Below are 16,442 nucleotides of genomic sequence, written 5' to 3' on the forward strand. Positions count from 1 at the left end.
ATCTCAACATCTTTCCAAACCCACACCGCAGCACTTGTGTGGAAAAAAAAAGTGATGGCTAAATAATCATGGCTCATATGGCATTATGAATGTTTAAAATGAGAAGAAGGAAACCTGGAAATACTATTACTTGAACCACAGTGCTAAATTTTATTAAAATGCTTTAACATTAATTTCTTTGTCAGAATCTGTCTGTAGTAGCATCTTTAGGATTCTCAAGCACAGTGAAAGCAAAGCCTCTGGATTTGTTCATTGCTTTATCCTTTATCAAAAGTATTGGAATTTAAAATGTTAAATGTCACATGTCACAAAAAATGTTACTATTTCAGTCTCTAAGGTTTTGTGAATTCTCACAGAGCCTCTTAATTTGATGCAATGGACACAGTATAGTACCAATCTTCTGAAACTTTTTGTAAAAAGAACACACACAACATTTTGCATCCTCATTACCTTCCTAAAAGTTTGCATGGAATAAATGCCATAGCTAAGCTATCTTATGACATTCCATGCACTAACCACACAATGCCTTACTTTTCCTTCTTATTTCCTGGGATTGCAAGGGGCTAACATTGATTCCTGGGCAAGTGGAACAGAGAACATGAGACAAGAAAATCAAGCCTGGCCAGTGTGTACAGCTTGCAGAAAGACCTTAGTCTTCCCACATGAGGGCTCTATAGCTAAGTGAAACTGGAACTGCTCAGGCATGAGTGGAGAAGAGGGATGAGAAGAAGGGGTAGTTTTGTCTTCCCTACTAAACAAACCAACTTTCGGTCTTGGGAAAGGGGGGAAAGAGGAGTTTATCTCAGTCGCTAAGCAAAGAAGTCAACAGTCTTGAGAATTGCCAAGATAAAAATTGTCAGACATTTTCATCAACTATGAGACAGCCTCAATCTTAAAAGGAGACCTTGAAATGCAGTCTGTGCCCAAGATACTGGGCAGAGGAACCTTGAAACCTATACAATGAAGGATTTATAATAACCCTCATATCCCACTGGGAAAGCCAGAGTAGCTAAAAGCACTCCTGTGCTTTACGAAAGGTGAAATTCCACAGACTGGCCTGCATTACCTTTTTAAAAAATATATTTTATTGATTTTTTACAGAGAGGAAGGCAGACAAATAGAGATCTAGAAATGTTGATGAGAGAGAAACATTGACCAGTTGCCTCCTGCACACCCCCCACCGGGGATGTGCCCGCAACCAATGTACATACCCACGACCAGAATCGAACCTGTGACGTTCCAGTCCGCAGACCAATGCTCCTCACTGAGACAAACCGGTTTCAGCTGCATTGCCTTTTAAATAAATTTGCTAGCTTTGCTCCTTTAAAAGGTTCCTTGTGGTACTACAATGCTGCCACCTATCAGTCTGCTGAACTTCTTCTCATGTGCATGCCAAGAGCTGAGGGGGAGGAGGGAAGAGCTCTTTCTTCCACTCAGGGTGCTGTCCAGGAACAACCTCTGGGTCTTTTGGGGTGTCCTAAAGCAAAATGTTTAACTCAGTGCTAGAAGTGCTTTCACAATGCAATAGGGAGAAGGAAGTTTTCCTAATACTTTCAAGAAGAAAAATAGTCCTAAGGTATGTGGCCAATGTACTATTTGCTAGTTTAGTCTGAGCAGGTAGGCATTTTGGTTCTAAGACATAACTTCTCTTAAGGTACGAAATCTCCCAAATATCGTTTCTAGAGTTTTTTCATTGCTCCATATATCCAGGCCTCCCACAAACAGCTTTCTTGTTCTCTCTACTTCCACCATTGTGCTGTAAATGGTCAAAAAAAGACACACAGAACAAAATAGTTATAAACCGAAGAACGTCATTTTTATTAGACTGCCTTTCAAATATTCAAGTGAAACAACATACACGAGCTCACTTTTAAAAATATGTGTTTTTATATTGTATCTTTAATACTGATGAGTATATTACTGGGCCCCCTCCCCCCATTTTGCCCACAATGGCCCACTCAGCCAGGTTCCAGCCTCATCCTGGCCCCTCACTAGCCTATTAAAACTGTGCCAGGGCAATGTATGCATGAATAAGTGTTATTTAGTTATTCTATTTCCAGCACTGCTGCCTCCTTCCCTCTGAGCTTCATCAGTCTGTTCCATGTTTCCATGCCTCTGGTTCTATTTTACCCATCTGGTGATCTTGTCATCGAATTTCACATGTAAGAGTGATCTGTCCTTCTCTGACTGCCTTAGTTCACCTAACATAATAATCTCCAGGATTCATGCTGTCTCTGAGGGAAAGAGAGCCTTCTTTATAGCTGCATAGTGTGCCAATTGTGCAAACATAGCACAGCTTTTTTACCCACTCTTCTACCTATGGGTACTGGGGCTGCTACCCCATCTTTTTTATTGTAAGGAATGCTGCCATAAGCACAGGGGTGCATATATTGTTTCTGAATGGTATTTTGGGATTTTTAGGTTGTCATTCCTAGAAGTGTGTCCCTGAGTAAAATGGTGGTTCCATTTTAAACATTTGTAGGAATCTTCACACTGTGTTCCATAAAGGTTACAAAAGCCTGCATCCCTTCAGAACTTGCTGTGTATTGATTTATTCATGATAACAGTTCTGGCATGTTCCAGGTGATACATCATTGTCGTTTTCATTCCCAAGTCTCTGATGGTTAGTGATGTTTAGCATTGTTAAAAAATTACATTTTATTGATTTTTTACAGAGAGGAAGAGAGAAGGATAGAGAGTTAGAAACGTCCATGAGAGAGAAACAGTGATCAGCTGCCTCTTGCACACCCCCTACTGGGGATGTGCCCACAACCAAGATACATGCTCTTGAACATAATCGAACCTGGGGCCCTTCAGTCCACGGGCTCTATGCACTGAGCCAAACCGGTTAGTCTAGCATTATTTTTTTAATATGACTCTTGGCCATTTATATGCCCCTTTGGGTGAAGTGTCTATTCAGGTCCTCAGTCCATTTTTAGCATTGGGCTTTTTTGTCCTCATTTTATGAAGTTGTAAGAGATCTTTATGTATTTTGGAAAATGCTCCCTTATCAGATTCATTGTTGGCACATATGTTTTCACACATAGTTTCTCTTTTCATGTTGATGTCTTGCAGTCCCATCTGTTTAGTTTTTCATTTGTTTCTCTATTCCTAGGCAAAGTGTCTGTGAAAACTCTGCTAGAAGAGTGTGTTGTTGCTGTCTAAGTCTTCACCAATGATTTTTATGGTTTCAAGACTCACATTTAAGGACTTTATTCCTTCCTAGAGTACTGGTGCATGACATTTGTGCATTGTGTGTAATTGTGTTTGTGTGTGTGTGTGTGTGTGTGTGTGTGTGTGTGTGTGTGTGTCTGTGTGTGGCTGGTGGTGAGGGGAGGTTGGGATCCCTCAGCCTGACCTGTGCCCTCTCTCAGTCCTGAACTCCTTGGGGGCTTTCTGTCTCCCAGGGAGCAGGCCTAAGCCAACAGACAGACACCCCCTGAGTGGTCATTAATGTTACTGAGGAGGCAAGAGAGGCTACAAACACTGCCACTGCATTTTCCAGCTGTGAGCCCAGCTTTTGACTGAGCAGGGCTCCCCCTGTGAGAGCACACTGACTACTAGGGGGCAGATTCTAGGTTGAGCATTTTCCCCCTGGTGGACAGGGCACATCATAGCGACTAATAGTTCTGCCATTCAGTCCATTTACATATTACCCTTTTATTATACGGGATGGGTTTATTTATTTATATGTGTAAGTTGTGATCCAGCTTAATTTTCCTGCATATATCTGTCCAATGTTTGCAACACCATTAAATGAAGACACTGTTTTCACTCCATTGTGAAAGGTAAAAGGTAAAATGACAGTTTTGTAACCTAAACTCCCTTTTACCCTTTGTCAAATATTAATTGAGCTTAATGGCTCAGGGTGATTTCTGCAATCTCTTTATTGTTCCATTGAGCAATATGGTTGTTCTTGTGCGAACAGGAGGCTCTTTTGTTAGCAAAGGTTTTGTAGTATAACCTGATACCCAATACAAGTACAAAATTGTGATTCCCCTACAATTTTGTTTTTCATTTTCAAGATTCCTGTGCGAAATCAGAGCCTTCTTTGGTTGCTTATACATTTTTTCCAGTGTTTATTTGAGATCTCTGAAATAAGCCATTGTTATTTTAAGAGCGGTTGCTTAGGATCTACAGATTTTCTTTTTGGTTACACAGACAGTTTAATGACGTTATTTCTTCCTGTCTATGAACATGGTAAATGCTTCCACTTTTTGCATCTCTTTTTGCAAGCATCTGTAGTTTTCCGGGTACTGGTATCTACCTCCTTGGTTCAGTTTATACCCAAGTACCTTAGTATTTTGTTGCAGGGGTCAGCCATACTTTTTCTTATTTATTCATCCTGTGAGTTCATTATTTCTTTATAAAAATGCCACCAATTTAAGCATGTGAATTTTGTATCCAGCCATTGTGCCAAATTCAATGGTTAAATGTTACAGTTTTATGATGGAGTCTTTAAGGAATGCCATGTACAAAATAGTGCATGTTATCTGCAAAGAATGACAGTTTTGTAACCTAAAGCACAAAATGAGTACTGGTCTAATCCACAAATGCTCCATTTTTCAAGAGAAGATTCCATTGGAAAACTAAGGTAACTTTGAGGTGCAGAGTCCAAGAGGTCACTGTTTTGAAATGCACTATTCAACCTAAATAAGCAGTTGGGAAAGTGTTGGTAGGTTCTGGACTTCAAAGTCTAGTAAATATCTACATATCCAAATATACATATACACACATATCTATAGCTGTATCTGTATGTACCCCGTTTCCCCGAAAATAAGACATCTCCGAAAATAACACCAACTTACAGGTTTCCTTCTGAGTGAAATATAAGGCATCCCCCCGAAAATAAGGCCCCATTGACTAAACATGAGAGATTTGGTCCACTGATTCTGAAAGAAATGGAATCACAAGAAATTCATCAGGAAATTCAGAAATTGGATTGTTAGGATGATGTTCCAGAAGATGATGACATGATTGTCATTGAATGAATGAGTAAATTCTTGATATTATAGGATTCACAGATTTTCTGCTTTGTGTTGACAACTATTATACTACTGTACCATATACAGATAATAAATTCCCTTTATTTTCATTCAACAAATATGTACCGTATTCTTCTTCATGGAAAAATAAGACATCCCCTGAAAATAAGACCTAGCATCTTTGGGAGCAAAAATTAATATAAGACACTGTCTTATTTTCAGGGAAACAGGGTATATCTATATCTGTGTGTGTGTGTGTGTGTGTGTGTGTGTGTGTCTACTTTTTCCTTAGTCCTCACTGGGAAATATTTCATAGAATCATTTCCAGAGGGAGTGCAAGAGGAGGAAGAGGGAGTGGAAGAGAGGGAGTGGAAGAGAGATTGGAAGAGAGGGAGTGGAAGAGAGGGAGTGGAAGAGAAAGAGAGAGAGAGACAAAGAGAGAGAGAGAGAGAGAGAGAGAGAGAGAGAGAAAGAGAGAGAGAGAGAGAGAGAGAGAGAGAGAGAGAGAGAGGAAGGAAGAGAGAGAGAGAGAGAAAGAAAGAAAGAGAGAGAAGAGAGAGGGGGGGGGAAGGAAGGAAGAGAAAGAGAGAGAGAGAGGGAAGTAAGGAAGGCACCTGGATTGGTTAGCTATCACCCTCAGGGATCCCACTGAGGGTGGAGATCATCTTTCAACCTGGCAATGCAACCCCTCACCTTCCCAGGAGTACCTGACCACAGAGTGACAACAGACCGGGCAAACAGCCATTAACTTAAGTGTCATTAAAATAATGCCCAACAGTTCTTGCCATTATCAAGAGTGCATAGCACTGTTAAAAATTCCTAAAGTCCGCTTCTATTATACTTCCAAAGGTTTGAAAAGCACAGATCCTTGCTGGTCAGAAGGAAGTTAAAGACTGCCATGGGCAAATTTAAAGGGTGATTATTTGTGTTGATAGATTTGGGCAAACACTGGTCAAAGGGAAAGGTGAATTTTAATGCTTCCTTCAAGTGGAATGAGCCAGCGAGAGAAAGACAAGTATCACGTGAACTCAGCCATATGGGGAATGTAGTGAACCAAATAAAGGGATGCCCAAGAAGAGGTCGGACACACAGAAGCATGGAACAGATGCCCAGACAGCACAGGGAAGGCGGGGGAGGGTATGTGGGAGGGAGCCAAGAACTTGTATGCATAGATTCATTACCCATGGGCACAGATAATAGCGGGGTGAAGTGAGAAGGGTAGAGGCGGGCGGGCTGGACTAGAAGAGGTCTACGAGAGGAAACGGGGGCTTATGTACTCCTAACAACAGAGGCTTTACAAAACTTCGAGGATGCTTCCGCAGCCATTGGGCATTTATGCGAGTACGCTTCCGCAGCCATTGGGCATTTTGAGAGGAAACGATGAAAGGGGTTTTAAGTGTGCTGAGGATATTTTTGAATCTTTCCAGGTCTCTGAGAAAACCAGAACAAAGGAAACGTAAAGATCCAAAATGCGACCAGCATTGGGCCCCAGGAGCAAACCACTGCTACCCGCTGTGGGTGGCAAGCTAAGCTCACTCACCCAGGAAACCGGTCACAGGAGCGCAGCCCAAGTGAGTTCTTAGCCCGCATGGGCTCCCCACCCAGCATGCCCTCGCCCAGCCAGCCCCCTGCATTCTGCCCCTCCCTGCCAGCCTCTCACAAGGGCAAAGCCTGGGACCTTCACCCACTGCCCTCCCCCGCCTCCAGAAGACACAACCAGGGGGGAATCAAAGGGCATTTTCTGGAAACAAGCCTCAGCACATGAGTCCGCCAGGCCCCTCCGGGTTGGCATGGGAACTGCCTGGGCCTTCAGACAGGAAGCGGCCTGACAGGAAGCAGAGTGTCAATTACCCATAACTCCCCAGCCGCAGGCATCTGCACAGCTGGGCGTGTCTCCTCCTGGGGATGACTTGCTCCCAACATTCTGAGGCCCTCACCTTTCTGTCCTCGTGCAACAGGAGGCCAGGGATCAAGCTCCGCTCCGCCCAGAGGGTCTAGCCCCTCTAGTGGCTGAGCACAGCCTGGCTCTGGAAGTAGGGGGCTGAGAGTCCCGGATGTTATCGCGAGAGGAGCTGCACAGGCTGAGGAGTGGAAGGGAGGGACCCTGGCAAAGGCTGGCGGGGGAAACAGGACCTCCTGGGCAAGGTTGCAAGGCCTGGAGACCAGCAAATGCTGTCCGCCTCTCTCAGGGCATCTGTCTGCTACCGGCCTGTGTGCATATCGTCTCTGGTCACCCATCCATCCTCTGCCCTGCATGCATCATCTCTTTACCCAGTATCCGCCCTGGCTGCCAGCCACCACGCGGCACCCACCTGCCATGCTCTGTCATTCCTCATCTACCTCTCACTCCTCAGTTGCTAAGCTTAGTAATCCTGAGCCACTTTGTGCTACTGTGAGTTTCTCTTTTCACCGGGGGTCCCAGTCCTCCTGTAAGGGGACAAACAATGGAGGCGTGCTGCCTGTCACTACTCCAGCAATGAAGCAGAGACAGGGTTGAATCACATATGAGCGTTTATTCCAAAACTGCAGGCATTATGAGACAGCAGCAGGTTAGCCACAGAAATCTGCTCTGCACACAGCATAAGCCAGTGGCTTAGATAGAAAAAGTAATAAGGAAAAGTGGGCAAAAGGGCAGCTTACACGTCGTATGCAAACAACCAGAGTTCTTCAAAGGGCTTAGGGACATGAAAGGGTTGGAGTTACATGGGAAATAGCAAAAAGGAGTGGCAGAGGCCTGCTTAACAAGTAAGCAGGCTGCAGAACTGCAAAGGCCTGCAGGGATGCAAAATGGAGTTCTGGGGACCTTCAAAGGCTGGCCACTGTTTTCTGCAGGAAGGCTGTTCTTCTTTCCAAGGGAATAGGCAGCTGAAATGGGGAGGAAGGGCTGCTTCTCCAGATCAGCTGCAGCCAGGGTAGAATGAGCCCTCTGTAATCAGAATTAAACAGTCACGGTTAACAGAGCATGATTCCCATTTCTTTCAATTCTAGCTGCTTCGCAAAAATTCTATTGCCGCACCCTTTCACGTTGTTTTTCAGTGGTTGTTTTTCAGAGATTCTCCTCTCCCAGTGGTTGTACTCTTGATGAGTCATGACAATGCTCCGTGTGCAGGCTTAGCGAACCTGTGTCTGAAGAAAGGAGTTGCAGTCACGCCCCTGGATGGGGCAAGGAGGGCATGCGCCTCACCTGCCTCACTTTGTGGGTAAGGCAGACGCTGCTTCCTGGAACGTGCCAGGCCTTTGCCCACAGAGTCTGCTACCCTGAGAGCCAGGATACAGCCGCCTGCTTCATTGAACCTGCTGCCTGGGTGAGGGCAGGTGCTGTGTGAACATGACAAAGGAGGGGCTCTCTATGCCCAAATACTCCTGTTGGGGTTATTGTCACAGTGCCTGTGTGCTGCTCTGAGCTCATCCCCTGTAATCCTCCTCATGTTCTTCATCCCTGAGCGCTGCACATTTCCCTTTTTCCAGACACTGAAGCTTAGAGATGGGCATTCACTAGCCCAAGGTTACACAGCGTTTGGACTACGGTGTGGGAACTGAGCTCCATCCCAAGGGCAGAGTCTGTGGTTGCTGTACCCCCAGATGTCCCACCTCACAGAGGAACAGTACTCATGGTCAACATGAGAGTGTGCCTGTCAGTGTAGTATCCCCTACCAGCCACTGCATCCTGGCAGAAACCCTTTCTGGCACATAAGACATCCACTTCCCTATTTTCTGCCGAGTCTGAGCATAAACACAGGGCCCACAGAATGAAAATCTCAGCCACCTGCATGTGGTGGTGAGAGGAGGCCATTGGGCACAGCCTCTAAGACATCCCCTTGTATGGTGTCTTCCCTGTCCATGGGACCAGTTGGCCAGTGTCAGTTCCCATTGCTAAATACTTTGACCCTCAGTCTGGGGCACAGTGAGGCCTGGCAGGGTGAATAGGAAAGGTCACCATCATGTCTGCGGGAGGGATGAGCAAGGAGCAGAGGGACAGGAGATGGGTAGGGGAGAGCTGGGGGCCTCTGGCCCATTGCAGAAGCAGTGAGCAGATCTCCCTTTGATAAGGCCAACAGCACCACCCTGAAAACTGGGTATAGGTACCATAAGGACCCACTGAGGCCTCTAGCTGGCTCAGCAGACTCTGTCACGCCCCCTGCCAGCTCTAACCCTGTGCTGTGGCCTGCAGTGTCTCAATCTCTTTTTCCCTTATGCATTGGTGCACTGGGAGTTTCAATCACATTTTTGAGCCTGGAGAAAATTTTTTTCAATGTTGGTTTTATCATACTTATGCACAATAATGTATCTTTTGTGTTTTGTTCTTGCTAATCCACACTGAGGACCTTTTTCCATTGTTGTCATTTTTCAACAGAGAGTTGAGAGCAGGGAAAGGTAGGTGGGAGGGAGGGAGATAGAGACCAAAAGAAACATCTATTGATTAACAATAACCCAGGGGCATGGTGTCCTTGACCTGGAATCAAACCCCTTATCCTCGAGTGCCACAGCTGATGATTGAAACACTTAGGCACACCGGCCAGGGGTGTATTTAAACTTTTTTTTTTTTAATCTGAAGGGACATTTGACAGTGTGAAGCATAGGAATAACACAAAGGTCAGAATTTCAGCCCATTTCCAGGCAAAGTACATTCATATTTACTCATAATGAATTACTTAAGTTAAAACATTATCCTTCCGCTGTATTTTAAATATATATAATCCCCCTTGCCTACCTCAGCATCATTGATATATTTTCAGTACCGCCTGATAAAAGCATAGGTTTCAAAAATAGGTTTCTCTAGGGTCATCTCCTACTGAGATAAACATCATTCACAAAGGGGTTCAAGAATTGTTATTTGGTCACTGACTTTACAGAAGTCTCAGGTTGCAAACTGCCATCATGAAGGCCCCTTCTGACTTAGGGTAGACCATTAGCTGTGATGATTGCTGGAGCAGCAGACGAGGAGGTTTTGATAGTGGCACAGCAGTATTACAAGAGCCAACGGGACACCTCTATAAGAGGTCCAGAGCATGGTGTTGGTGGAGATCATAAGATTCACCATCTACATAAGAGAGAGTAAATCCCGCAGAATAGTTGCTCAACTTATTGGGCTCCTCTGGGAGAGTCAGCAGGGAAGCCCCTGTGACAGACTAAGTAGACACTGAAATTAAAAATGATGCTAAGGTATGGATGTCATTTTATTTGTAAAGAAGCTGCCTTCTGTTATTTAAGAATGACCAAAAGCTAATGGTGGGATTGGGGAAGAAACAAGAATTGTAGGTCCCTTTATGAAGTTTCTGCACAGGCTGCAAAGTTTGAATTATTCAAGGTTCTTTCAAAATTGTTGATTTAAATCACAATGTACTTAAATGTTTAAATTGAACATTCGCATTGTTAAAATAATCAGAATAATGCTTTCGAAAAAATGGAATTCCTTATCTGATTTTACTCAAAACATAGAAGCCAAGTGTGTGAATGGCGAATTGAATTCTTGCTCCTCAATTGCACATAGTGTCTTTGACTATAAGTGCATAAAGGCTTTGAACTGAACTTCCCGCAAAGTAAATCAGCATGTTCTTCTTCATGGCATGCTACCCTGTTTTCAAGTTAGAGAGGGTAAACAAATCAGGTATTCTCCCTGGAAAACCTAAGTGAAAAATTTATTGAGGAACCTCCCACAAGGCTGCAAAACAATTGTTCATATCACTGTGACAACTGGGATCAGGAAGGATTCCTGCAGCTCTGTGGAAGACACTTTGCAGCCTAACCTACTGATAAGGAGCAGACCTCTCCTGCTGGCCAGGGAGGAAGTGGAAACCTTAGGGAAACAGCTGATGGTGGTCAGCAGCAAGGAGTAAAGTGGCATGGTGGCACAGCAGCCTAGGCTCTAGGTCGGCAAACTGCAGCTGGTTAGTCAAATGTGGCTCTTTGGCCACTTTAGTGTGGCTCTTCCACAAAATACCACAGCCTACGTGAATCTAGTTTGAAGAAGTAGCATTAGAAGAAGTTTAAGTTTTAGAAATCTGTCTCTCAAAAGAAACGTCAATCATTGTACTATGGATATTTGGCTCTCATGACTAATGAGTTTGCCGACCACTGGTCTGGCCTGTGCATGAGGAAGACTCAAAGACATCTGTGGAAAGGGGTGTAGGAAGAACGTGCCATGCCAGCCCCTGTTGAGAGGCAGGTGGCAAGGCCTGAGGGTGGGGTGCGCGGCCTGGAGGGAGAGTTTAGAGGAGTGGCTCAAGGAATCTGCTTTCATTCTGAGTGACAGTGGGCATGCACCCTTCTTCCTCCTGCGTAACCCTCCCCTACCTGAACCACAATTACACTGCCCTTGTGGTGCAGGTAGTTCCTGTCTCACACCCATGCCCTGAGAACCCAGTGTCACAGGCTGTATCCCTCCCAGCCTCCAGGTGTCCCTGGGAGAGAAAAATAGGGGCCCAGCTCCTGGCAGCACACCTGGTGAGAGCCCAGGCTGCCCCTCCTCCCCAATCACATCCACTCATCTGAAGCCATTGTACTATAGTACTTCAGGGGGTTGAGCCACAGGTCCTTGCTGATGATTTGGTAGGGCAAACAGGGCTGGGCCAGGAGAGGTCAGGGACATGATTACACACTCAAGCAGCAAGGCCACACATGATGCCAGGAGCTGGCCCGCTGATGTCCGACCTCAGCAATCCTGCCAGATCCTGCCAAGCTGTGGTCAGAGAACCAGTTGAAGAGGGTGAGGGTGCTGTCCCAGTGCCTGTGGCTGTGGGCTTCCCTTTCACAACGCTGGTACCACTGAATGGGAGTGGCATGGGACGCCCTGTAACCTGCAAGAGAAGGGTATGTGACACAGGGGGCACCGCCTCCCAACTTCTGCCCACCACCAGTTATGGCCCATGCAGGGAGCCTTCTCTTACCTGTGACTCTGATGAGATACTCCTTCACAATCACATTGTTGAGAAAGTAGGGGGTGTGTGGAAGTACAGGCTGATGGTGCAGCGATCTTCAGGATGCCTGACTTCCCTCACCTGCAGAAGGAAAGTGGATCCAGAGAGTGAAGTCGCAGCCCAGGGCACCCACCTTTAGCTGTTTCCAGGGACAGGCCATTCACTCTCCTGTCCTCCCTCCACTCCTAGGAGTTGGCAGCCTGACCTTCAAGTCGATCTTGTGGCGAAGCATGTTTTCATCTTGCACGCTGATCATGGTGGACAACACCGGGTGGTTGACAAACTGCTTTGTGTCAAGGAGCCTGCACGCTGGACACTGGGCATGAGAGCTGGAAACTGCAGCTTGGCCTGGCCTCTCCTTCCCCTAAGGCCACTCCCTCTCCATAAAAGGCAGAACGGGCCACAGTGCCACTGTTTCCTGACAGACCCGATGCCCAGCAGATGGTTGCAAGCTGAGGGCTTGACGGGATACACATCACTCATAGCTGCTTTTGACTGAGGAGCTGGACATACAGAAGGCCTCAAGGGAAACATTGGTTAGTCCCGGAAGTCCCTGTGCAGCATAGCCCCATCTGTGGGCAACAGTCCCCGGTCTATGTGTGCATCTGTGATGGAGCTCTGGCCCTGGACCTGCATTTATTGGTTCTGCGGTGCCCATAAAAGAGAGAGGTTGTCACCATGATCCTGAGTCAGACTGGGGCTCACTACCCTGAGCTTGTCTCCGATGTGTCTCTTTTCCATTCAAACCATCCCCGCTGGCACCTTTCTCCTGCACTGTCCCATGCACTTTGGGGTTCCGTGCTTTTACCCTCAAGGATACAGCAGAAGAACAAAGTAGGTGAGAATCAATACCAGACATCAAGCTGTATCACAAAGCCACTGTTCTCAAAACAGCCTGGTAATGGCACAAGATCAGACTGATAGACCAATGGAATCAAATATAGAAATCAACCCAGACCACTATGCTCAATTAGTATTTGACAAAGGAGGCATGAACATACAATGGAGTCAAGACAGTCTCTTAAATAAATGTTGTTCAGATACTTGGATATGTGTGTGTGTGTGTGTATATATATATATATATATATATATGCAAAAAAATTAAACTAGACCACCAACTGACACCATACACAAAATTAATTCAAAATGGATAAAGGACTTAACCATGAGAAGGGAAAACAGAAAAAAATACTAGAGGAATCCATAGACAGACATATGCCATAACAATACTTTTACAGATTCATCTCCTAGGACAATGGAAGCTAAAGAGAAAATAAACAAATGGGACTACATCAAAATATTGGCAGCTAAGTAATTGCGGGTTTCACACATATATGGCTTCAGTTGAATTTTTAGGTTTGCAGACATAGTACAAATGTAAAACACATTTTGTTATTTGATAGTTGGCTATTCAGCTGTTAATCAGTAAAAAAAGTTTTTTGATCTGTTTTGTAGTTTTCGTTTGGCGTTCGTTGAAAAATGGAAAATCAAAAGGAACATTTTCGTCATATTTTGCTTTTTTATTTCCGCAAAGGGAAAAACGCATCGCAAGCTCATAAAAAGTTATGTGCTGTTTATGGTGACGAAGCCTTAAAAAAACGGCAGTGTCAAAATTGGTTTGCCAAATTTCGTTCTGGTGATTTTTCACTCAAAGATGAAAAACGCTCTGGTCGTCCAGTTGAAGTTGATGACGCCCTAATCAAAGCAATAATCAATTTGAACTGTCACAGTACAACACGTGAGATTGCAGAGAAGCTTCATGTATCACATACATGCATTGAAAATCACTTAAAACAACTTGGCTATGTTCAAAAACTCGATACATGGGTTCCTCACGAACTGAAAGAATCACAGTTAACGCAACGCATTAGCAGCTGCGATTTGCTAAAGAAACGTAATGAAAATGATCCATTTTTAAAACGACTGATAACTGGCGATGAAAAATGGGTTGTTTACAACAATATCAAGCGGAAAAGATCGTGGAGCAGGCCAGGTGAACCAACTCAAACAACATCAAAAGCTGATATTCATCAAAAGAAGGTTTTGTTATCAGTTTGGTGGGATTACAAAGGAATTGTCTACTTTGAACTCTTACCACCCAACCGAACGATCAATTCTGATGTCTACATTGAACAACTAACGAAATTAAACAATGCAGTTGAAGAAAAGCGGCCCGAATTGACAAATCGAAAAGGTGTTGTATTCCATCATGACAATGCAAGGCCACACACATCTTTGGTCACTCGGCAAAAATTAATGGAGCTTGCTTGGGATGTTTTGCCACATCCACCATATAGTCCTGACCTTGCACCATCTGATTACTTTTTGTTTCGATCTTTACAAAACTCCTTGAATGGTAAAAATTTCAATAATGATGATGATGTCAAATCGTACCTGATTCAGTTTTTTGCTAATAAAAACCAGAAGTTTTTTGAACGTGGGATTATGATGCTGCCTGAAAGATGGCAAAAGGTCATTGATCAAAATGGGCAATACATTACAGAATAAAGTTATTTAGTTCCATGAAAAAATTGTCTTTGATTTTCTTTAAAAAATCCGCAATTACTTAGTTGCCGACCCAATAAAAAGCTTTTGCACAACACAAGAAACTGTCAACAGGAGCAGAAGAAAGCCCACTGCACTGGAGAACATATTTGCCAATGTTCTCATGGATAAGGTTTTAACCTCCAACATCTACAGGGAACTTATACAATTTAACAGAAGGAAGATAAACAACTCAATCAAAAAATGGGCAATGGACCTAAATAGACACTTTTTCAAAAGAAGACAGAAGAAAGGCCAGGAGACAAATTAAAACTTGGTCAAAGTTACCAGTCATCTGAGAGATGCAAATCAAAACAACAATATGGACCATCTCACACCTGTCAGAATGTATATCATCAACAAAATACAAGTGCTGTCAAGTATGCAGAGATAAAGGAAGCCTTGTGCCCTGCTGGTGGGAATGCCAGCTGATGCAGACACTGAGAACAGTATGTAACATCCTTAAAAAAATAAAAAAATGGAACTCCCATTTGACCCAGTGATTCAACTTCTAGGAATATATCTCAATGAACTATAAACACCAATTAGAAAGGAAACATACACCCCTATGTTCATAGCAGCACCATAGCTAAAATTTGCGAAAAGCCAAACTGCGCTTCAGCAGATGAGTGGATTAAAAAACCGTGGTCCATCCACACAATGCTATGGAGCAGTGAAAAATGAGTTCTTACCATTAGCAACAGCATGGATGGAACTGGCGAGCATTATGCTAAGTGAAATAAGCCAGAGAAATATAAATATCACATGATCTCACTCGTGAAATATAATGAACAATATAAACTGATAAACAAAAACAGATGCAGAGACTGAGAAACATTGATCAGAATGTCAAACCTCAGAAGCGAGGGTGGGGTAAGTGTGAGAGATCAACCAAAGGATTTGAATGCATGCATATAAGCCTAACCAATGCACACAGACACCGAGGGTGTGGGTATGGGGAGGGTTGGCAAACATATAAGGATTAGGACTCATATATAATACCTTACTCAGTAAAGAATTTTTAAATAAATATATATATATAATATTTTTTAGAAAGAAAGAAAGAATGAATGAAAGAAAGAAAGAAAGAAAGAAAGAAAGAAAGAAAGAAAAAGAAAGAAAAGGAAACAGCTGTGGCCTAGAACCCAGGGATGCGCTGGATATTGAGGCTTCTCAGTTCTAAAAGGGCTTAAGCCTCTGCCCCATCCTGCGCCTGAGCCCAGAGAAGACCCCGCTGGCTTGCTCATTTATGGGCTCCATCTGCAACTGAAGGTCCTGGAGCACCCCCAACTATATGCCCACAAGCTGGGCCATGTGGATATATTGTATAACTGCACAAGGCACTTGCCCCAGGGTCCTGGCTGGGCCTGCTCCTGCTGCACTGGCTTCTTTTCTTGTGGCTTTGCCTCTGCCTCAGCCTGTGGTTCTGCATCCCCCACCAGCTCCATTACCTCCATGGTGCCCTCCCTCTCCCCATCCTGGACAAACTGCTCCCCTGCAATTAATTGCTCCTCCATGCACCCCTGATCCTGGCAGTAGGACCTTTCTAGGACCCCAGCCCCCTGTTCCTCCAGCCTCACCTCTTCACTCACCACCTCCTCCTGCCTTCCCAACTGCAGATCTGCGAAAACTTCCTCCCCTGGCCACATGCCCTGCCCTGAAGGCCCTCCTGCCACAGGACTAACTGCACCTGTGCCTGCAACTCCTCCCCTCTGTCTTCCCCTTGATCTTCACTCTGGGTTCCCTGCTGCACCTCACCAACCTCGCCCTGCATAAACTGCTCTGCAGCCACACATTCCTCCTCCCTCCCACGCTCAACATCTAGCCAAACCTCCTCACCTGCCTCCAACCTCAGCTCCAGGGTCACAGAGTCTAGCACCTGCATGTCATTCTCCTGCTCCTGCCCCAAGGCTGCCCTCCGAACCTCCTCTGCCTTTATGTCCTGGTTATCACCACCTTCCTGCTCAGAGGTGAAGCTAAAAGCCTCCTGGGCCAT

The 16,442-nt window shown here is 44.8% G+C and overlaps 1 protein-coding gene across 1 annotated transcript in view; it reads right to left on the minus strand.

Annotated features, from left to right (window-relative positions):
- LOC311615847 (melanoma antigen preferentially expressed in tumors-like) overlaps window positions 1-16,442 on the minus strand; it is a gene marked incomplete at both ends in the record, with an annotated part of 47,796 nt that extends 31,354 nt beyond the window's left edge. Inside the window, one exon of the mRNA XM_084871284.1 lies at window positions 16,286-16,442. Coding sequence (XP_084727410.1) covers window positions 16,286-16,442 — 157 coding nt within the window. The remainder of the gene's footprint in view (window positions 1-16,285) is intronic.

Source organism: Pipistrellus hanaki (genome assembly GCF_964339955.1).
Source record: "Pipistrellus hanaki genome assembly, chromosome: Y".
Taxonomy (NCBI): Eukaryota; Metazoa; Chordata; class Mammalia; order Chiroptera; family Vespertilionidae; genus Pipistrellus; species Pipistrellus hanaki.